Genomic DNA, 24,050 nt, shown 5'->3' on the forward strand with positions numbered 1-24,050 from the left:
TAGGAAAACAGAACGTAATAACTGTTTTTCTTCTCTTATAGACAAGACCCCTAATATCAAATATCCAAATTGTATCAAAGACTCAAACATCCAAGTAAAGCACTGAGACATTTATTATACCGTATCATTGACTAGATGAGGCTCAAGAGGATTAACGTCATAGTATTCTCCTTAAATCAATTCAAAAGATTCACTTGACTATTATCTACCAAAACAAAGTATGGATGAAACACATTTAAATTTTCATTTACTAAGAGCAATTGTAATCTAAAGAATGAAATGCAAATTTGTATTTGAAGACTGCTGCCAGAAACTTTGTCTATAAAAGCATAATCACAACCACATAAAAATAATACGGCAGCATAAAGAATACAAAATGGACATGAGTTTGATAGAACAGCAAGTTCAAGTTCACAAGTGATTTTTCACTTACTGTTACTATGCTACTATGGTTCTTAGAAGATTTTAATGCTAATTTCATATTTAAAATTCTAAATAGGCATTTTATTTTAGCTTCATCATTGAAAAGGAGAAAATTCTATTAAATAAGCAAACTAGGTCATCTAAATTAAGAATCCAAAGTCATAACACAGAATCACAGAACTTTAGGGTAGCAAACAGAAGTCTTGGCCTCAGCCTCCCAAGTAGCTAAGACCGCAAGCACACACCATCACACCGAGCTAGTCTGTAATTTTTATAGAGATGAGATCTGCCCAGGTTGCCCAGGCTGGTCTCAAACTCCTGGGTTCAAGCGATCCTTCCGCCTCAGCCTCCAGTGTGACAGGTGTGAGCCACTGTGCGTGGCCGGCCCTAAGAGGCTTTAGATAAGAGTGGTATACAGGCCCACCCTACTACGTCATGGCAGGGGTGAGACTGGAACACAGGACAGGTGTCCCTAAGTCCGCTGATCTTTCCTCTACCCCAGTGTTATCCAAACCTCATTAATTTGCATACCACCATCAACATTTTTGTGTGTCAAGTGCCTATATCACTATCTAACATTTTTCTCAATTCACTTAAAAAAACAAAAAACCAAAATGCATTCTTCTCATCCCATCCCTGCTCCCCTTTTGTAATTGTGGTAAAATATACATAACAAAATTTACCATTTTAACCATTTTTAAGTATACAGTTCCATATACTCACAATGTTGTGCAACCAGCACCACTATCCATTTCCAGAACTTTTTCATCACCCCAAACATGGTCTGTACCCATTAAACAATAACTGTCCATTCCTTCCTCCCACTACCCCCTGGTAACCTCTATTTTACTTCCTGTCTACGAATTGGACTATTCTAGGAACATTTTAAGTGAACTTATAGAATAACTGTCCTTTTGTGTCACGTTTATGTCACTATGCATAATGGTCACAAAGTTCATCCACATTGTAGCATGTATCAGAATCTCAACTCATTTTTTTAGAAACATTTTATTAACCCTAAACTATTAAGACTTGCATGTGGGCACAACAATAAAGGGAAAAATATTAAGACCTATGAAACCACCAATTTGATATATTAGATTATACATTTTCCTAATCAGCATTAAATTTCCTATAATTTAAATGTTCACCTGAATATAATCTAAAAATATCTACCAAATCGCCAGTAGTATGTCAGCACATTAGAAAACACAGCACTATACAAAAACACATTACTACAGATCACACTAAAGTGTGAAAACAGAAATTAGTGATTCTTCATTCTCTTTTTCAAGTAAGGTTTTTTAACAGAAAAAATAACTTCTGGGCTTATTTTTATTATTGTCAAAGATTTTTTTTCATATACAAAATGTTACTTAAATACAAAACAAGCCTGTGTCCCGGAGTCTGACAATTTAGATACCCTCAAATTTGCATACAGAAGAGCACCAGGGGAGAAACCCCTTAGTTAGATGTTGTGATTTCTGAACACGGTTTAAAAACAACTATATCCGGCCGGGCGCGGTGGCTCAAGCTTGTAATCCCAGCACTTTGGGAGGCCGAGGCGGGCGGATCACGAGGTCAGGAGATCGAGACCACGGTGAAACCCCGTCTCTACCAAAAATACAAAAAATTAGCCGGGCGTGGTGGCGGGCGCCTGTAGTCCCAGCTACTCGGAGAGGCTGAGGCAGGAGAATGGCGTGAGCCCAGGAGGCGGAGGTTGCAGTGAGCCGAGATCGCGCCACTGCACTCCAGCCTGGGCGACAGAGCAAGACTCCGTCTCAAAAAAAAAAAAAAAAAAAAACAACTATATCCATCATAGCTTTTAATATGAAAAAAACTGGAAAATACTTCCCTAATTCCAAAGGCCCAGACACACACACACCTATACCTCTCTTCTAAAATATTTTTATGTTTGCAAATCTGTTCTTAAATCCATTACTTTTGTTTCCAGTCATTCTCAGTGCTAAATTTTATTCGAATTTAAAGGAAGATGAAAGAATTAGAAATTATTATTATAAATCAGTAACAGCAGCAGGTAACATTTACTGAGAAATATCCCTTTATCAGGCTTTAGAGAGACTGTCACATTTACTATATAACAAGGAACTCCTATCTGCCCCATTTGATAGATGAAGAAACAGTTTTGGAGTTCAAGAGACTTGACTAACATTATACCACTAGTGAGGCTAGAGAAATATGAACCTAGGCAATCAGATATACTTTTAAATATAATTATTTTTATTAAATATGCAAAATCAAATATGGTATTTGTCATGGTTACCTAACATTTTCTTTTGTAAAATATAATGATATTATTAAATATTCTATTTACATATTACACCAGAAAGAGCACTAGTATTGGAATTCTGTGACCTTGGCTCTGGGGTCGGCTCTGCCACTAACTAGCTTTATGACCACTGGCAAGTTACTTACCCTCTTTAGGCTTCTGTACTCTCATTGGTAACGTGATGCAACTGGACAGGATAATCCTAAAGACCTTTTCACCTCTAAATGCTTGGAATTTTTTTTTGTTTGTTTTTGAGTCTTGGTTAATTTAAGACTATGTAAATTGCTAGCCTAACAGTGGTTCTGCTACTAGTTTAGAGAGGCAGCGGAAGGGTGGTCAAGTTCCAGAGAGAAATATAGGTTGCTATGATAAATCCCTTGCTTCTCTCTCTTTTTTGTTGTGTTTAAGCTTCTGTTCTATGTTATGTAACTGTAAAGCTGTCAGATCAAATTCTGTCAAATACTTTATGCTCTGCCCATGAGATAAACCAAAAGGCCTAACTAGATTCTACACGAATGAGAAAGCTTAATGTAGCCTTAAGTGAACTCATCAAAAAACTGACACAGAATGGACAGTGAAGTGTAAAAAGTGTCCAAACTAATTTACAAATTAAGCGAATGGTATGCTCATTAATCCAGGGTAAGCTGTATAAAAACATAATACCAAGACCTCTTATATAAGAGATCTAAGATCATGAGCATCTGCTATATTGTATCTACCTTTTAATAATTCCTTTTTCCCAAAAAAATATGTATTTGACAGAATGAATAACCTTAAGAAAAGCATGAAAAGAGTTAGAAAACAAATTTATATTATTGTGATTTTTTCCCTATTTATTGTTGATCACTAGATGCCAACTATATTCTGAAAAGAGGGGAACATATTCTACGTGTTCAGCTCGTAAGTTATTTCATGATTCTTACAGGTTATTGCTACTATTTGGGGGCTTTGTGGGGAGAGGCAGATCCAAAAATAAGTATGTACACTACATAGCTGAAAGAATTCTCAGGGAAAAAAATTATCTCAACCAATCCAAATCATGATCCTACCTCTCACAATTGTCTCTCCAACACCAAGAATAGGTTAGGTATCCAGGCAACATAATCAGCAATGCTCTCAACCTTATTTCTGAACCTTATTATGATTCCTCTCTTGATTCCTCCCTTTTCTGTTTTCTAACATCATTTCCTTCCCTAATTAACCTGGGCCCTGTACTATATCAGCTCAACTAATCCCTTCACCTTACTTACTTTCTCTTCTATCCCTCCTGCCCCACACAAGGTCCTAAATGCTAGATTCCTCTAACCACTCACCTTTTTCTACTATGAGAGCCGAGTTTTTGAATATGACAAAATAACTGCTACACTATCAAAATCTCAGATGGGCCTCAACACTGTTCAGCAATCCTTTTCTGTTTTCTGGGAAAGTAAAAACATTTAATTATGTATGGGTTAGGATTGCCTATAAATTAGGTAATGGAGCAGGAAGTTGAATGGGATTCATACCTGTTGGCTCTTCGTATTTCAAGTAGGAAGCAAAACCATCTTTTGAAGTTATAACCACTAATCCAATAGCGGACTATGTGCCAGGTTCTATTCTGAACACTTCACGTGTATCACCTGATGTAACTTTTATCAAAAACCCATGAGGTGGGTGTTTTAATTCTCTTCACTTGGCCGAAAAGGAAACAAAGACACAAAGTGGCTGAGTAACTTGTTCAAGGCCACACTACTAGTTAGCAGCAGAGCTAGTATTTGAACTCGGCAGTCCGACTCCGATATCTGTTTTTTGCCATCACATTGGTATGTCTGAAAGCACAGCATCTCAGGCAGCCCTAATATGGTTAAAGATTGCTTAATATATGTCAGGGGAAGTGTTCCAAGTATTCTTTCCAACTCAAGGTTTAATTCTCTCTTCACGTACAGGAAAATGCTCCTCTATAAGAAATCATTTAAGCATGAAAGTACTGTGTATTTGGTATGTTTTAGGCCTTCAGAAGCAAAATCCAGCTATACTGCGAAGGATTTTGAGAGTGTGTGAAAGGTGGTATAAAATACTGGTTAAGGGAGTGTGTTTTTGAGCCAAACTAACAGGATTACTAGCTGTGTAACCATGGGCAAATTACCTGAACATACAGAACACATAGAGGAAAATTCCTTCTGGTTGAGAAAGGAATAAACTGCTGCAACTAATAACTAGAAATCAATCAAAACTTTTGCATCTAAAAAGAAAAAACTCAGAGGCAAATTATAACCAATATGACTTATACAATCTAATACCTTAATACAGACGAATAATGCAGTTTTTTTAAAAGCTAAGATGCAAATAAATAAGCAAAGAGCATGAATAGAAAATTCATAAAACAGGAAAAACAAACATCAAAAACGCTCAACTTCTTGTTTTGAAAAAATGTCTACTTGCATTAGTTTTTTGCTTTCTTTTTGTTTGTTGTTAGAGACAGAATCTCACTCTGTCACCCAGGCTGGAGTGCAGTGGCACGACCATAGCTCACTATAGCCTCAAACTTCTGGGCGCAACAATCCTCCTACATCAGCCTCCTGAATGGCTAAGAATACAGGTACATGCCACCACACCCGGCTAAGTTTTTTAAAAGATTAATATGTCTGTACAGAAAAGTCTGGAAGGATACATTATAGTGTTAACAGTAATTACTTCTGGTAAGGTGAAGGAAGAAGAGAGAGAGCCCTAAGGGAGGAAACACAAGAGAAGAAAGTCAATTCCCCTTAGGGCCTCCTTCCTCCAGTAGCTCACTTTGTAGTGCAGTGTCTCTTGGATACATGTGACAGGCAAACTTTGGGTTACATGCCTCCATCCTAATTCCAAGGGGGACAGAACACCAATTTTTAGTGTTCTACCCTGGGGAGCCAAAGCAGGACTCATAAGGCTGAAATGAAACTCATAAAGATTATTTCAAAGGTGCTCAACAGTTGGAACACAAAATACATACAGAATTACCACACCCAGGAATGGATGACAAATCATTATCTTACTAACTATATTCTATGAGCAGGATATACAGAATGCTACTTACATGCCTCGAAACATTTGCAAAAACCTAACAATAAATTAATATATATTTAAGAGAGAAATAAATAGAAATGGGCTTGTAATTGAAGCTTCCACATGATCCTACTACATACTGTAGTACAGTAAAGTAATACATTTGCCTGTGGAATGTGTCAGCAACTCTTGGTACTTCACAACCCAGACTACTAAATACTCTTTATAAATCAGCAGTGTACAAAGCTCAGGAAAGATAAAGTAAGTACTTAAATTAATAAATCATAAAATTGTGTCCATTTCAACACTGACAATATAAAATTTCTTACATTCTACCTGGCTTCTCTACCAAGTATCTGACTATATAGGGACTTTATTAAAGTTAACGGGGGTTGGACATAGTAAACCTCCAGGATACAATCAATTTTTAAAAACAGGAGTCTATATGTTCACTGTTGTAGATATTTTTAACATAAAATATCACAGAGATTTGTCTCATTTAGAACAATGAAGACTGATGTTTTCATTTTAAAGGAAACATGTCTAACTCACAACAAAAGCAAAAAGAAACCAAAACCTCGCACTTAATTTTGGCATACCATTTGCAAAATATTCTGCTGAGTCACAATCCCCACCACTACCTGACCAAACTCCCTAGTATTTTCACTAGACAACTAAGAAATATAACCATGGGCTGCCACTATATAGCAGAGTATCTCAGCAATTTGGAAAAATGGCAGCCCCTAAACCACAGGGGCTCTCCAATTCTGTGCTTTTGGGCCTCTGCAACTCTGCACTTGGAGCTATGGCCTCATTAACCTGCTCGTGCTACTCTCTTGCAAACTCAGGTGGGCTTATTTACCCAGATTCACTACAATTCTTACCTCTCATTGGCAGCAGGCCCATGGGAAGAAGGGACAAGAGATAGTAGTCTTATCTAACTTCAAAACATATTTACTAAATAAATGAATGACTGAGTAAAAGTTTCTATAAATAAACCACACACTGGTGCTAGGAGAAGAGCTCCACAGATCAACAAGAACATGCTGCTAGATAAAAACTAACAGATGTCCTTTCAACAGGCATATAGTGGGGAAGACCCTCAAAAAGAATATGCTGAATGGATGACTGAAAGTACACCGAGAATGGCAGGTAGTTGGATTTACCAAGAGAGTTAAGGTATATAAAGGCAAATGGTGGTGGAAGTACTAGGAAAATAAATTAAAGACAGAACATAGCAGGCCAAGAATCCCAGATTAAAGAATTTAGACTTCACTTGGTATACAAGCAGCAGGCCATTAAGGGACCTTGGGCAGGGAAGAGACATTCAAGGCTATTCTTTTTTTTTTTTTTTTTTTTTTTTTTTTTTTTTTTTTTGAGACAGAGTCTCAGTCTCGCTCTGTCACCCAGGCTGGAGTGCAGTGGCACGATCTCGGCTCACTGCAAGCTCCGCCTCCCGGGTTCACGCCATTCTCCTGCCTCAGCCTCTCCGAGTAGCTGGGACTACAGGCGCCCGCCACCACGCCCGGCTATTTTTTTTGTATTTTTAGTAGAGACGGGGTTTCACCGTGGTCTCGATCTCCTGACCTCGTGATCCGCCCGCCTCGGCCTCCCAAAGTGCTGGGATTACAAGCGTGAGCCACCGCGCCCGGCTAGGCTATTCTTTAAGACAAATTACCTGACAGCTACATATAGGTTGGATTGGTAGGAAGAACTGAAGGGAGACAAGTTGAGGTACTGTTATAGTAAGTACCTTGTGCATAAATCTTTTAATATACTTATCACATAACAATACATAATACATAATAATGTGGTTCATTTTTCTTCATCTGTCTCTCCTACCAGGCTCAGACCTCCAGAGAGAAAGAATCTACTTTTTCAGCACATGTAAAAAGTGAGGATGAGCCAAATGATCACTGATAGCCCTTCTAATTAATAACACACAGGTTTACAATGGATTACTTTCCTTCCGAGCACTTACAGCTTACCTGGAGATGGAAGCTAGGAAGAAAGGTCTTAATTTACAAACGGATAATAACCTCGAAATTTCATTTACAATCATTTTTTTAAACTCAGAATGTATTTTCTGATGATAATAACAAGAGAACCACCATTTACTGATTGCTTATCTTGCACCCTGCATTGTGTTGAAACACTCTACACATCTCATTCCTCGAAATGATCCTGTGAATCAGGTACTCCTATACACGCTTTCTGAAGGAGGAGCCTCAGATGTGGAGAGGTTAAGTAAGCTGTCCAAGTTCACACAGCTAGGAAGTGGCCAAGTCCAGCTCTGAGCCTAGGCAATGTCTCCAGAGGAGTTTAACCTGGTGGCCAGGTTTAAAGGTCAAGACAACAGTCCAACATAATCCATGATGTATCTACGTGTAATACAATTATAGAATATAACAACCAGATTATTCAATCTCTGCTTAGGAGTTAAATGTTTTTAAACCTTGCAATATAGTTTCTTCGGACTTTCTATATCTAATCACTGTGACCCATCTTCTTCAGAATTTTTTTTTTTTTTTTTTTTTTTTTTGAGACAGAGTCTCGCTCTGCTGCCCAGGCTGGAGTGCAGTGGCGCCATCTCGGCTCACTGCAAGCTCTGCCTCCCGGGTTCACGCCATTCTCCTGCCTCAGCATCCCGAGTAGCTAGGACTACAGGCACCTGCCACCACACCTGGCTAATCTTCTTCAAAATTTTTAAATGGTTACTACACAATAAAAACGAAGCCAAGTGCTTTAAAGCTGAAGTTAAAAAAAAAAATAGGAAACATAAAAACTGATGAAGTAAAATGCCTACCCAATATATCTTTTATTTCTAATTTTTGTGGGTACATAGCACTGTATATATTTATGGGATACATGAGATATTTCAATCCAGGAAACAATGCATAATAATCACACCAGGGTAAATAATCACATATAGGTCAGGCACAGTGGCTCACAACTGTAATCCCAGCACTTTGGGAGGCCAAGATGGGCGGATCACCTGAGGTTAGGAGTTCAAAACCAGCTTGGCTAACATGGTGAAACCTCGTCTCTACTAAAAATACAAAAAATTAGCCAGGTATGGTAGCGGATGCCTGTAGTCTTAACTACTGAAGAAGCTGAGGCAGGAGAACTGCTTGAACCTGGGAGGCAGAGATTGCAGTGAGCCAAGACTGCACCACCGCACTCCAGCCTGGGTGACACAGCGAGACTCCATCCCAGAAATAATAATAATAATCACATCCATCACCTGAAGCATTTATCCTTTGTGTTACAAACAATCCAATCACACTTTGTTATTTTTAAATGTAGAATAAATTGTTGACTATCATCACACTGTTGAGCTATCAAGTGCTAGATCTTCGTCATTCAATCTAACTATGCTTTTGTACCCACTGACCAGACCCACTTCCTCCCACCACCCACTACCCTTCCCAGCCTCTGGTAACCATCACTCTACTCTCTATCTCCATTAATTTAATTGTTTTAATTTTTTTAGCTCCCATAAATGAGAGCATGCAAAGTTTGTCTTTCTGTGCCTGGCTTATTTTACTTAACATAATGATCTCAAGTTCCATCCATGTTGTTGCAAATAATAGGATCTCATTTCTTTTTATGTCTGAATAGTACTCCATTGTGTATATGTGCCATATTTTCTTTATCCATTCATTTGATGATTGACACTCAAGTTGCTTTCAAATCTTGGCTATTATGAATAGTGCTGCAATAAACATGGGAGTGCAGAAATCTCTTTGATATACTGATTTCTTTCTTTCTTTTGGGTATATACCAAGCAGTGGGATTGCTGGATTATATGGTAGCTCTATTTTTAAATTGTGAGGAAACTTTAAACTGTTCTCCATAGTGGTTATACTAATTTACATTCCCACCAACAGTGTACGAGGGTTCCATTTTCTCCACATCCTCACAGCATTCGTTACTGCCTGTCTTTTAGATGAAAGCCATTTTAACTGGGGTGAGATGATATCTCACTGTAGTTTGTTTTTTGTTGGTTTTTGCTTTTGTTTTTGAGACAGGGTCTGCTCTGTTGTCCAGGCTGGAATGCGGTGGTGTAATCCCAGCTCACTGCAGCCTCCATCTCCTAGGCTCAAGAGATCCTCCCACCTCAGCCTCCCCAGTAGCTGGGACCACAGGTATGCACCACCATGTTCAGCTAATTTTTTGGTATTTTTTGTAGAGATGGGGTTTCACCATGTTGCCCAGGCTGGTCTCGAATTCCTGAGCTCAAGCAATCTGCCCACCTTGGCCACCCAAAGCGCTGGGATTATAGGCATGAGCCACCGTGCCTGGCCTCATTGTAGTTTTGATTTCCATTCTGCTGATGATCAATGATGTTGAGTACCCTTTCATATACCAGTTTGCCATTTGTATTTGTTTTTTTAGGAAATATCTACTCAGATCTTTGACTCATTTTTAAATCAGATTATTACATGTTTTCAACTATTGAGTTGTCTGAGTTCCTTATATATTCTGGTTATTAATTGCTTGTCAGATAGACAGTTTGCAGATATTTTCTCCCATTCTGTGGGTTGTCTCTTCACTTTGTTGTTTCCTTTGCTATGCAGAAGCTTTTTAACTTGACATGATCCCACTTATCCATTTCTGCTTTGATTGCCTGTCTTGTGGGGTATTGCTCATGCAATCTCTGCCCACGCCTATACCCTGGAGAGTTTTCCCAATGTTTTATGTTAATACTTTCATAGTTTGAGGTCTTAGATTTCAGTTTTTAATCCATTTTGATTTCGTTTTTGTATATGGCAAGAGATACGGGTCTAGTTTCATTCTTCTGCATATGGATATCCAGTATTCCCAGCACCATTTATTAAAGAGATTTTCCTTTCCCCAATGTATGTTCGTGTTATCTTTGTCAAAAATGAGTTCACTGTAGATGCATAGATTTATTTCTGGGTTCTCTATTCTGTTCCACTGGTCTATATGTCTGTTTTTACGCTAGTACCATGCTGTTTTGATTATTACAGCTCTGTAGTATAATTTGAGGTCAGATAATGTGATTTATCCAGTTGTGTTCTTTTTACTCAGGATAGCTTTGGCTATTCTGGGTCTTTTGTGGTTCCACATACATTTTAGGATTTTTTTTTTTTCTATTTCTGTGAAGAATGTCATTGGTATTTTAACGGAAATAGCATTGAATCTGAAGATTGCTTTAGGTAATATGAACATGTTGACAATATTGATTCTTCCAATATATGGACATGAAATATCTTTCCACTTTTTATGTTCTCTTCAATTTCTTGCATCATTGTTTTATAGTTTTCATTGTAGAGATCTTTTACTTCCTTGGTTAAGTTTATTCCTAGGTATTTTATTTTATTTGTCCAAATATTTCTTTAATGAGTTACCCCAAAATAGAGCCAGGGGAAAAATAAAATTCACTACATTGCACTATAGTTTTTTAATTATCCATTGCTGAAGGACAGAGACAAATAAGACCTTGAGATTTAGATACTAGATTAAATATGAACCATAACCAAGGTTTTTTTTTAAGTTAAGATTAAATAAATTTTCAATCTAGGGAGGGAAAAACATCCTACATTTTTCACAGATCAGACAGTATCTGCAGTGTTTTATTCCCTTCCAAGGGGCACATTTTAAGGAAAAAAAAAAGGCCAGGCACAGTGGCTCACGCCTGTAATCCCAGTGCTTTTGGAGGCCAAGGCAGGTGTATCACAGAGACAGGAGATCAAGACCATCCTGACTAACATGGTGAAACCCCATCTCTACTAAAAATACAAAAAATTAGCCGGGTGTGGTGGCGGGTGCCTGTAGTCCCAGCTAGTTGGGAGGCTGAGGCAGGAGAATGGTGGGAACCCAGAAGGCAGAGGTTGCAGTGAGCCGAGATGGCACCACTGCACTCCAGCCTGGGCCACAGAGTGAGACTCCACCTCAAAAAAAAAAAAAAAAAAAAAAAAATCACACTGCAAAACTGGAATGCCTCCAACGGAGAAGGCCAAGAGGGTAAAGGATCTCGAAACCATGGTATACCAGATAAGGAACTGAAATTAGGAGAAATAATTCTCACTGGGGAAGGGAAGCAAGAAAGCTACCCTTGGCTGGGCATGGTGGCTCACACCTATAATCCTAGCACTTTGGGAGGCCAAGGTGGGCAGAGCCAATGAACTCACAAGTTCAAGACCAGCCTGGGCAACACGGTGAAACCCCGTCTCTACAAAAAATACAAAAAATTACCGGCCGTGGTGGTACGCACCTGTAGTCCCAGCTACTCAGGGGGCTGAGGGAGAATGGCTTGAGTCCGGGAGGCAGAGGTTGCAGGGAGGTAGAGGCTGCAGTGAGTCAAGACTAGACTGCACCACTGCACTCCAGCCTGGGTGATAGAGCCAGACCTTGTCACGAAAAAAAAAAAAAAAAAAAAAATCTACCCTTAAAATATTTGAAGAATCAATATGCTGATGAAAAGTTTAGAAGTTTAGACGTTTTCTGCATATCTTTATAGGGTAAAAGAACTGAGACTTTCCAACAATAAATTTTACCCAAAAATGAATTAATTACAGTGCATGAAAACATGATCAGCCAACAAACTAGTCAAAGAATACTGTTAGTTACAATTGGTCAGTTGGTATGTTTCCAACTAGAGATAGGAGAAAGTTCTCTCTGCCCATTGTAAGTACTATCACAGGCACAAGAACTTCCCTTGGGTCTCTCCAAGCCAGTATGCCATTTTTTCCATCCATACACACTACTCAGATACAAAAAAATTAGTATTCTCCAAACAAAATTTATTCAGAATCACTTCTATTTCTTCTTTCATGGTTTGAAATTAATTTCAAGTATTTTTAGATATGTATTATATTCTAAAGCCAAATATCAAGATGTCTACAATTTGGGTACTTCATGGAATACTACACAGTCAAAAAAAAAAAGAACAAGGCCAGGCATGGTGGCTCACGCCTACAATCCCAGTACTTTGGGAGGCCAAGGCAGGCAGATCACAAGATCAGGAGTTTGAGACCAGCCTGACCAACATAGTGAAACTCCGTCTCTACTAAAAATACAAAAAAATTAGCTGGGTGTGGTGGTAGGTGCCTGTAAACTCAGCTACTTGGGAGGCTGAGGCAGGAGAATCACTCGAAGCTGGGAGGCCGAGGTTGCAGTGAGCCCAGATCACGCCACTGCACTCCAGCCTGGGTGACAGTGTGAGACTCCATCTCAAAAAAAGAAACAAACAAACAAACAAACAAAAACATCGTGTTCTTTGCAGCAACATGGATGCATGCAGATGGAGGCTATTATCCTAAAGAATTAACGAAGTAAGAGAAACCAAATACCACATGTTCTCACTTATAAATGGGAGCTAAACGCTGAGTACACATGGACACAATGAGGGGAACATCAAGACACCAGGGCTCACTTGAAGGGTAGAGGGTGGGAGGAGTGTAAGGGCCAAAAAGCTACCTATCAGGTACTATGCACACTACCTCAGTGACTAAATCATTTGTACACCAAACCCTAGCAACACGCAATTCACCCATTTAACAAATCTGCACGTCTTCCCGAACCTAAAATCAAAGTTGAAAAATTAAAAAGTAAAAAAAAAAATTTGGGTACTTTTTTGCTATATTTAGCTGTATTTTCCACTCATGAGTATAAATAACTAATACAGAACACCACCATATCTAAAATTAGAAGACAGCCTCTCAGTTTGGGATCCATAAAAGCTATAGAGGGGGCTAACATTAATTATTTTCAAAATTTTAAAAACAAAACAAGGCTATGCATGGTGGCTCACACCTGTAATCCCAACACTTTGGGAGGCCAAGGCATGTGGATCACCTGAGATCAGGAGTTCAAGATCAGCCTGGCCAACATGGCAAAACCTGTCTCTACTAAAAATATAAAAAATTAGGCAGGCATGGTAGCACATGCCTGTAGTCTCAGCTACTCAAGAGGCTGAGGCAGGAGAATTGCTTGAACCCGGGAGGCGGAGGGTGCAGTGAGCTGAGACAGTGCCATTGCACTCCAGGGTGGGTGACAGAGCGAGACTCCATCTCAAAAAAACAAAAACCAAAAAACATAAATTTCCCCTACATTAATACACAAACTAACAAAAAATGGGGGTTTTCTTTTTTTTTTTTTTTTTTTTGAGACAAAGTCTTGCTCTGTCACCCAGGCTGGAGTGCTGTGGCACAATCTCAGCTCACTGCAACCTCCGCCTCCCGGATTCAAGCAATTCTCCTGCCTCAGCCTCCTGAGTTGCTGGGATTACAGGCACGTGCCACCACACCTGGCTAATTTTTGTATTTTTAGTACAAACGGGATTTCACCATGTTGGTCAGGCTGGTCTCAAACTCCTGACCCACGTCGTGATCCACCCTCCTCGGCCTCCCATAGTGCCGGGATTACAGGTGTGAGCCACCGCACCTGGCGAAGGTTTTCTTAATTTTTAACATTTCTATCAACTCAGCTTGTGGTTATACTATATCTCATGTAAATCAAAAGCTCTGATTGATGAGTGATAGATACATCACGATTTTTTTAAATAAGGAAGTAAATTACTGCTTTGAAATGTACCTCAGCTGAGCATGGTAGCTCATGCCTATAATCCCAGCACTTTGGGAGGCTGAGGTAGAAGGACTGCTTGAGGTCAGGAGATCAAGACCAGCCTGGGCTACAAAGCGAGACCCCATTGCTATTAGAAAAGAAAAGAAAAGAATAGAAAAGAAAAGAAAAGAAAAGAAAAGAAAAGAAAAGAAAAGAAAAGAAAAGAAAAGAAAAGAAAAGAAAAGAAAAGAAAAGAAAAGAAAAGAAAAGAAAAGAAAGGAAAAGAAAAGAACCAGGCCGGGAGCGGTGGCTCACGCCTGTAATCCCAGCACTTCGGGAGGCCGAGGCGGGCGGATCACCTGAGGTCGGGAGTTCGAGACCAGCCTGACCAACATGGAGAAACACCGTCTCTACTAAAAATACAAAATTAGCCAGGCGTGGTGGCACATGCCTATAATCCCAGCTACTAGAGAGGCTGAGGCAGGAGAGTTGCTTGAACCTAGGAGGTGGACGTTGCGGTGAGCCGAGATTGTGCCATTGCACTCCAGCCTGGGCAACAAGAGTGAAACTCCGTCTCAGAAAAAAAAAAAAAGAAAAGAACCTCAACAAAGTGTCATGCATGGTACATGGGGTGGGTGTAGAGAGATAACAAAAGGGAGAAAAGGTAAGAAGATGAGGATCACTGAACTAGATACTAAAAGCTATCCTAATTCCACCGATAATAGTATTAGTAGCTCACCATTAATACATTATCACATTGAGGTAATTCTGTCAACAACATTTTGAGATAAATTCTGTAATAACCGCTCTTTTACAGATGAGGAAACTGAGGCCAGGAGAGATTCAGTATCTTAATAAAAGTCAGGCAGCTAGAAACAGCAAAGTCAGGATTCAAACTTATGCCTATGGGCTTAAACTGTAGAACTGCACTGAGTAGTAACTACTGTTGATGGAAGTATCAGAACAAATTAATCAGGTATATCACAAGCCAATCCAAACTTGAAAGCACTGGTATACATGCATAAAAGCTTTTAGACTACAAAATTCTTTATTAGTATGGTTTAGTACTTTATCTTTCATTGCATAACAGTAAGTCAAACTCACTGACTTTTTCTCCACTTCTATGAATTACTAAATTGGCTCCTGTCCTTATCACTTTATTACTACTACTACTCATAAGATCTCCAATAACCCTCCAAGTCCCAAATTCAACTGATTATTTTCATTCTTACTCCTCTTGAGCTTACGACAGACTACACCAAACTGACCACCTTCTGTCACTTAAAAGTTTCTGTCTTTCCTTGACACTCGGGACAATCTGACTTTCTGGAGAGGGATCTAGACAGATAATACAGATTTGGGAGCTACCAGTGTATATATTTGGTACATGGAGCCACTAGACAGGATAAGATTTCTAAGTAAGAGCAAGTAGAATAGCCAAGGCTTATAGTTAGGTGAAATATTCTTCTCTCTCTTCTTCTTAGTTTCTTTCAGCAACTGACTCCTCACCTCTGCACAATCCATAAATGCAGGGATCCCTCCAAAGGCAATGTAGCACTACAAAAAAAAAAAAAAAAAAAAATAGTCTAGGCCGGACGCAGTGGCTCACGCCTGTAATCCCAGCACTTTAGCAGGCTGAGGCAGGCGGATCACGAGGTCAGGAGTTTGAGACCAGCCTGGCCAACATGGTGAATCCCCGTATCTACTAAAAAGTACAAAAATTAGCCAGGCGTAGCAGCGTGCATCTGTAATCCCAGCTACTCCGGGGGCTGAGACAGGAGAATCCCTTGAACCCAGGAGGCGAAGGTTGCGGTGAGCTGAGATTGCGCCACTCACTCCATCCTCGGTGACAGAGTGAGGCTCCTTTTCAAAAATAAAAAGTCTAATAAATGGATTTGTTCCCAATTCATATTTTCAAAAATTGTGTGCATTTAGACTTCGAGGAACCTTTTAACATTTTAATTCGCAATATTTCACCTAACTATAAGCCTCAGTTATTCCACTAGCTCTTACTTAGAAATCTTACCCTGTCTAGTGGCTCCATTTACCAAATATATACACTGGTAGCTCCCAAATCTCTATTATCTGCCTAGATCTCTGATTCATATTTACAACAGTTCACGCAATACCTCTACCTGGATTCTCCCTCAGGAAACCCAAAACTAAATAAAGTATATCCAAAGTTGACCAGACATAGCAGCTCCCAGCACTTTGGGAGACCAAGGCAGGCAGATCACTTGAGGTCAGGAGTTCGAGACCAGCCTGGTAAAACCCCATTTCTACTAAAAATACAAAAATCAGCCAGGCGTGGTGATGGGCACCTGTAATCCCAGCTACTCGGGAAGCTGAGGAAAGAGAATCACCTGAACCTAGAAGGCAGAAGTTGCAGGGAGCCAAAAAAAAGTTAACTTCTCTCCCTCTACAATCCTCTCTTCTTCCTCTCCTCACATAGTATGTTAACAAAGCAACCACCTACCCAGTTGTATGCTAAAACTTTTTGAAGTCATCCTCCACTCAGTCATTCCTTTCCCTTAACACAACTCTTCATTGACATCATTAACAAAATTGGGTGATATTATCATTATGCACATGTCATCCAATGAGCTTTATATGCTAATACTGGTCATTTCAATAAGCTTGTAAGGCATGTCTCATACTCATTTTACAGCTAAAGAAGCCAAGCCTAAGTAATTATCCCTCATTTACACAACCATGGCAACAGAGCCCTGGTGCCCTGACTTAAATCCAGTCTGTGTGACACCAAAACACATCTCTTTCCACCTCAAATACTGCCTTTCTACTTCAGCAGATGTGTCTCAACTCTAGCCCCTCCTCTGTCACCTCCATAGCCACAGCTTTGCTTCAAGGCTTTGCCAAGATTATCGTAAGGGCTCTATCTTTTCTCCACTCCAATCCAGCTTTTAAACTGCTATTGGAATGATCTTCCTAAAAAGAGAGAGAGAACCCCATTCTGTTCATTCCTTGCTTCGAAAACCCGTTATTGGTTCCCCATCACCATGGAGCAAAACTCATACACATCCATTCACAATCAGGCCCCAACCTACCATGGGACCTGGGCCAGATCAACTGACTTCTCTGTTTTCAGAACAGGACCGGTTATAACTCTATGCTTTAGCATTTGCTGGGACTGTCTCTCGTCATATCCCACATCCCCAAAAGCTTCTGACAAGTTCTCACTCATCCATTGTTCAAGACCAAGTTCAACTGTCACTGCCTCTGTAAAGCCCTTCCAGAGTCACTCAGACAGAATGAATGCAGCCCTCCTCTGCATGCCCCATATCACTTTGTTCAGTTCACTCACAGGACAGAATTATCTGCTTAATATTTGTCTCATCTTTAAGACTGAATTTCTAGATTACTTTTCACATTCATGTTTTTGTACCCAGCCTAACAGTACACATTACAAGGACTACTAGAATGAATTTTCCAAATCAAACTAATTCTATACCTGAGAACTTCCAAATAAAGCATGACAACATGCAACTTGGCACTTTTTTAAAAATGCAATTTGCCAAATTTGTTCCCAACTCATATTTTCAACAATCTTTGTACAGTTAGACCTTAAGGAATTGTTAACACTGTAATCCACAATACTTCACTAAACTATAGACTCCATGACAGTAGGGCCTGTTTGTGACCTACAACACACAACAGACACTCAATGTTTGTGGAATAAATGAAAGCTATCTTTGTTTAGTCTAAAACTAGCATCTTATTGGAACAGCTAGTAACCGAAACTGTATTCATTAAAAAAAAAAAAAAAAAGGTGGGGGTGGGAGGAATCTAGGTAAGTCACAACCTTTCTAGCCTAAAAAACAGGTTAGCACAGATGAGTAGTCCCCTATACAGAGCACGTAAACGTTAAGGTATCATATACCAACTCTAAAACTCCATGAGTCTAATAAGTATTCTAGGCTATCTCTGATAAATTATTAGTTTTTCCCTTATTATCTTTAAATCATCACATCTTTTCCTTAATAAATCCTACCTTGAGTGATTTTATTGTTATCACTGAAACAATTGTGAAATATTCCTACTACCACTGAGGTATACCAAATTTAGAACTTAAATTTCAGGGCTAAATATACAAAAAATAATGGCATGTGAAGAGACTATCATCTTAAATACGATAATCACACAATTCCTTTTTTCACTTAGAATCATAAAATCTTAGGGGAAGGAACATACAAGTTTTGTTTAACTTCCTATCCAACCAACAATCCTTTATACAGAATCCTTGACACATATTGAGGGAACCATTACATGAATACTCAACTCTCTTATGTTGTACTTACCTTTCAAAAGTAAATCTTACTGAATTTTTAGGCAGATGACTGAACATAATACGCTTAAGGCTTAAAACGGAGTATTTAGGTAGGCGCTAATAGAGAAAAATATTTGGTTTTTCTTTTCAATATCTCAACCATTGGTAAAATAATGCTCAAACTCTCAAGCAACTTCAAAGACAAAGGCACACTAAGATCACTTCCAAACTAGAGTCAATTAAATACAATCTTACCAATTCAGTGAACTTCTCTGACTTGTATAATAACAGAATCAATGTAAAAGTTTAAGAGTTGTGTTTGACTCAGCACTGTTATTTGCTAGAAAAAAAAAAAATCTCATTCCCCATAGGCCTAGGATAGGTCCAGACAGGTCACCTGCAATCTCTAGCAGGCAATCTTTGCTTACTTAAATTCCCTAAACCAAGACTCATCTCTAAATGTCCAAGGTTCTTCTCACCTCCATAATTCTCCCTATAGAATAAACATATCTTTAATGGAAAGCACGATATTTTTGCCAGGGATGGTACACGATATGGAATCACTTGTTTGAAGATAAAATTAGTGGGGGAGTCTTCAACAAAACAGAAAATAAAAAGTTTAATAAGGAGGATGGCATGGAAACTTTACCTCAAAAGCACTTAATTATTTTGTTTTCTCCAAATCAAAATCCTTTGTTGTATATATATTCCATCTTGGTGTTTCACTGTTGTTGCCCAGGCTGGAGTGCAAGGGCACGATCTCGGCTCACCGCAACCTCTGCCTCCTGGGTTCAAGTGATTCTCGTGCCCCAGCCTCCCGAGTAGCTGGGATTACAGGCATGTGCCACCACACTCGGCTAACTGTGTATTTTTAGTAGATACGGGGTTTCACCATGTTGGCCAGGCTGGTCTTGAACTCCTCACCTCATGATCCACCCGCCCTGGCCTCTCAAAGTGTCAGGATTACAGGTGTGAGCCACTGCACCCGGCCTATATTCCATCTTTATTAAATAAATGAAACCATTTGTAATGACATGAATACTATCTCAAAGGTCAGACTAATTTGAAGCCTTTTACAACCTAAAATCCACAGGTAAAACACCTTAATTTATGGTCACTCATGTGGAATGTCAATGTTGCTACTCACATAAGCTATTTCTAAGTTCCCTAAACAGATCCTCATAATTAACTTAGAGAAAAGTCCACTATAATAGCTACAAGCTTTCTGTGAAAGACGATCATGTTTTATCTTTGTTTGCGCTTCAAGTGTTAGGACAAACAGACTTTTCCCAGGTGCCTCTCGCCATCTCATTTCTTGCCTTTCCTCCAAAACAAGCAAAACTAAAACACTAAAAATTTTAGTCTGGTCCATACTAGTCACTAAAAATCTTTCTTCTTGTAAACACTTTATAGTACGATAAGGGACGTAGTTTGCAAAGGTCATCTGTACATCCTATGTAAAAAATAAAAACGCATGGCACACCAAACCCAGATCCACTTCGGTGAATTCCCTCCAGGGCCCAAATGTGTGCATTATGCAACAGCCAGCACTCCCGATTGTAATCCCTGTCTGTGATGCAATGACAAAATACAAATGGCTTGGGTATAATCTGCTCAGTTCGTAAGTAGTAATTCGCGAGAAGCCAACGAATTAAAAGAATTCCCAAATTCTCAGGAACCGTGAAAATGACAAATTGTGTCACAGTTCTGTGAGAACCACAATGGAAACTTTCCCTTCGGGCAATGTTTTAGAAATATATCCCTCCGGTCCCAACCCCCCAAAAAACCCATACACACGTTTTAATTTACGTTAGGAACGGCTCTCCCAGCGGGGGAAGGTGACCTGCATCAGGTGGTTATCTTCGAATCCACCCGATACGATACCCACGCCGCTTCCCAGACGCTGAAAAGCCAGTGAGATGCTTCATCCTTTCTCCCCAAGGACAGTCATGGGAGTCAGTGTAATCCAGACCCCCAAGCCATAAACCACCCAGGGTTCAAGGCTTCACCTCCTGAGGCATAGGCCTCTTGAAAAATGGCATAATGGAGAGCTGAGAACACAATTAGGACAAAACTGCAACGACCTGCATTCTAGAGGAGGGAGAATCATACAATATCTATTCCAAAAGTAGTTACAGGTAAAGGAAGGCAGTCAGAGCATCTCTGGAGGCCAACTGGTCGGGTGAACCGAGTCTAAACGCTGAAGTTCCACACCTCCCCGAGTCCGCGTCTCCCCAAGCCAAAGCAATCAGCTCGCACGCCAAGCGTCCAGGCGGGGAGAGGGCGAGGGGACAGGGTGAGGGGAGGGGGCGGCAAGCCGCAGCTGCGAACCGGCCGGCGGCGGAGGCCAGCGGAGAAGACCAGCATTCCCTCACACAAAATGGTGGCGCGGAGGCGGAGGCCGGCGCACCTGGGGGCGCCACACGCCCTACGGGATTCCCGCAGACCGCCGCCAGCTGGACGCGAGCCCCGGGTCCAGGCGGCCCGCACTGGTCTGCGCCAGGCCCAGCCCGCAGGGGCCGCCCACAGCCGGTGGCCCGCGTCGCCGCTCGGTGTCCGCGGGTCTGGTGCCGGCGGGGGCGCAGGGCCCGGCGCGGCTGCCTCGGCCTCACCCCACGGTCCGCGCCGGGGATAGGGAGCGCACTCACCTCAGAGGCGCCCCGGGAGCCGCTGGAAGAGCCCGGGAAAGGAGGCGGAGCCGCGCGAATGAATGGAGCCGGCGGCTGCTCGCTGGCGACCTCCGGCCGGTCCCGGGCCGCACAGCTCGCGGCTGCCAGGGCTGGTCCGGCCGCCTCCCGCTCGCCCGGCTCCTCGTCGCGGGTCGGCCGCGGCCCACCGTGCCCTCTGACGATGTGACGCACTAGCGCCGCAGCGCCTCCAGCCTTCGCTTCCGCTCCGCGCCCACCGCGAATCCCCCCGCCCGCCCGCGCGGAGCGGCCCCTCCTGGGAGCCTGGGACGCCGCCCTGCCTCCTTCTAGCCCCGGCTTTCAGGCGCCGGCCCGGCAGGTGCGGGTTTGGCCAGCCCGGGGGCGTCACGCGGCCCCCGCTTCGCCACCGGCGCCCCCTCTCTCCTCCCCGGCCGCCGTCACCCGGCAGCGCGACGCCCAGCTCAGGGCGATGGCCTGGTATTAAAGAGTGACCTTGGCTTAGCTATAAAAATAGATGCGGTTAAGCCGCGGGGGCTACAAGGCTGATTTTGCGTATTTCTTTAATGCCGCCCTTCGCAGGATTCTGTTCGCATAGCCCGGTGGAGTTCTCCAGCCCCGCGTAGGCCCTCCTGAAATTTACCCAGAGTGGGCGCGGCCATCCCGGCCTCGGGACAGGGGTGCAGAGGGCACGGGCGAGGACCGCCGGCCTCCGCCCCGCCACTTTCATCCTAAACCTACTGCCACTTAGGTGCATGCAAGGAAGAATCGTGGGCTGCTTTCACAGTCTAGAGAAGTCCTAGAGCCCGGACTTTCTTCTGGAGATGTCAGGGAAATACCAAATTCCTGCGCTGACCTTTTCTCGTTCACCGTTTAACCGGTACAGACTAACCCTGACCCAGAAAGACAACAGGGTTCCCATCCGGCTTTCCTCCCCTGCCTCTCCCAGCTCTATTCTACTGTCTTACGGCCTCTGGCGCCTTTGCTAATTACACACTTCTACTGAAAAAATTAGCCCTCCAGCATTTAAAACATTATACATTGTCTTTAAGGTAATGCGTATTGTAGTCTACATATATTTAATAAATGTATTGAGAAACAATATTCTATCTAAGTATTAATGTCAAGACTTTCTTTTACTCGTCATCCAAGAACCATAGCATTATGTTCAGCTCATCCAGAAAAGTTGGAAATTGCTTCTTTCATTCCTGGGAAATATTTAGCAATCACTATACCAACTTTCACGAATTTACTAATGATTAGCAAAATTAGCAAGATCAAAAAATACTTCAAAGAATGCTTGTTGATATAGATATATTTGACCCTGATTTAAAAAAAATAGGCTTTTCTGTCATATAAGAATCTATTGTTTCATTTGTATAATATTTAATTAGCCAAAATCTTGACTATTACACATCATTTACCATTTTAATGAAACGATGAATTAGATTTAATAGAGCAGGAATTTTGGGTAGTTGGGTTCTACCTATAGCCAGTGATGAATGAAATTATATGACTTGTATTTACATTTCTAGAGCTGTGTGTAAGTAGGAGTCCCCAGGGTAATCCCAAACAATTGCCATTTGGGGAAGCTTTTTTTGCCTACCAGACTATGCCCTACAGATGTTGAAGCCTCAGGCCTTAGTGTAAAGCTAACCAATACAACTTGTTGATAATATTTGAAATGCCTGGGTATGATTGACTCTTAGCTATTGTTTTAGAAGTGTGCGGGTATTTGTGCCTGGGTCAGGGAGGCCTGGCTCCCAGATGTCTGGCTATTCTGGTAGGAGACAGAACTACATTCACGCAGACCTATAAAAGAAAAGGTCCAATTTTTTTGTTTGTTTGTTTGTTTTTTGAGACAGGGTTTCACTCTCACAGCCTAGGCAGGCTGGAACGCAATGGCGCGATCTCGACTCACCGCAACCTCCGCCTCCCAAACTCAAGCGATTCTCTGGCATCAGCCTCCGGAAGAGCTGGGACCAGCGGTGCACAGCAACACACCCTGCAAATTTTTGTAGAGACGGAGTTTCGCCATGCTGCCCAGGCTGGGCCTGAACTTCTGAGCTCAAGCGATCCGCCCGCCTGGGCCTCCCAAAGTGCTGGGATTACAGGCGTGAGCCACCATGCCAGGCCTGATTCTGTTTTCCCTACTTGCAACATGACACTATTTTTGAGAGTTTTTGGTTTTTTCTTTTTAAATAACCATTGACTTCCCTCTTTGGCTGAGATAAATTTTGCTTATCTTAGTGGGCAAAGAACAACAACTAAAAAAATGAGCCTTCATCAGATTAGTATATGCTGAAAATTGTTACCACAATATTTTGAAATATGCTTTCAGGCTTTTTTCTGAACGGTTTTTAGAGTAAAAGGATTATTGCTTTGGTTTTTGTTGTTGCAATGCTTGCTTTAATTATTACTTTGTTATTAGCAAAGGAAACATGTTAACAGTTCGTTCTCATTGTATTTTTCCTCTATGTTTAAAGAGGAGTGGAACCATCTTAAGTAAAAGAAGTTTGCCACAACCCTGGATTTTGGAGATTACTAATACACATGACCCAGAAAAGAGCTCTTTAGTTGCACTGGGGAAGAGGAATTCTTAATAGCTAAAATCATAACTGATGTTTTTGACAGCTAACAAATTGCCAGGCACTCTACAGACTTCTTTATGGAAATTAATTCACTTAATCCTCTTACCATCCTTCCAGGTATACACTGTTACCCCCAGTTTACCTAAGGGGAGTCTTGAGGCACACAGAGAAGCTAAGCAATTTGCCCATGGTCACACAGATAGTAATCCTAGCATGTTGGCTCAAGAGGACACTCCCTTAACTAGAATTCCATACTGCCTTAA

At 41.2% G+C, this 24,050-nt stretch overlaps 2 protein-coding genes across 5 annotated transcripts in view; one reads left to right on the forward strand and one right to left on the reverse strand.

Annotated features, from left to right (window-relative positions):
- Positions 1-21,337, reverse strand: part of FAM169A (family with sequence similarity 169 member A) — a 78,146-nt gene extending 56,809 nt beyond the window's left edge. For 2 of the 4 annotated variants that reach the window (XM_032145148.2, XM_032145149.2), the window contains exon 1: positions 21,200-21,337. The gene's annotated coding sequence lies outside the window, so the exon portion shown is untranslated. Of the gene's footprint in view, positions 1-4,026; positions 4,265-20,687; positions 20,791-21,199 lie in introns of those variants that run through there. The other 2 variants (XM_058434106.1, XM_058434107.1) reach the window with 2 other exon arrangements.
- Positions 17,076-22,298, forward strand: LOC131382406 (spidroin-2-like). The gene is made up of 2 exons (XM_058434249.1): positions 17,076-17,150; positions 20,775-22,298. The coding sequence occupies exons 1-2, from the start codon at positions 17,076-17,078 to the stop codon at positions 21,405-21,407; spliced, it is 708 nt and encodes a 235-aa protein (XP_058290232.1). The 3' UTR covers positions 21,408-22,298.
- Positions 22,299-24,050: the final 1,752 nt, after the last annotated feature.

The sequence above is a fragment of the Hylobates moloch genome, unplaced genomic scaffold, assembly GCF_009828535.3.
Source record: "Hylobates moloch isolate HMO894 unplaced genomic scaffold, HMol_V3 SCAFFOLD_23, whole genome shotgun sequence".
Classification (NCBI taxonomy): domain Eukaryota; kingdom Metazoa; phylum Chordata; class Mammalia; order Primates; family Hylobatidae; genus Hylobates; species Hylobates moloch.

Excerpts from the sequence above, each read along its gene's own strand:
- LOC131382406 (XM_058434249.1), top strand. The coding sequence starts at position 17,076 with ATGTGTCTCAACTCTAGCCCCTCCTCTGTCACCTCCATAGCCACAGCT. Across the intron at positions 17,151-20,774 it reads AAGGCTTTGCCAAGATTATC|TCCGCGTCTCCCCAAGCCAA; the intron begins GTAAGGGCTCTA and ends CACCTCCCCGAG.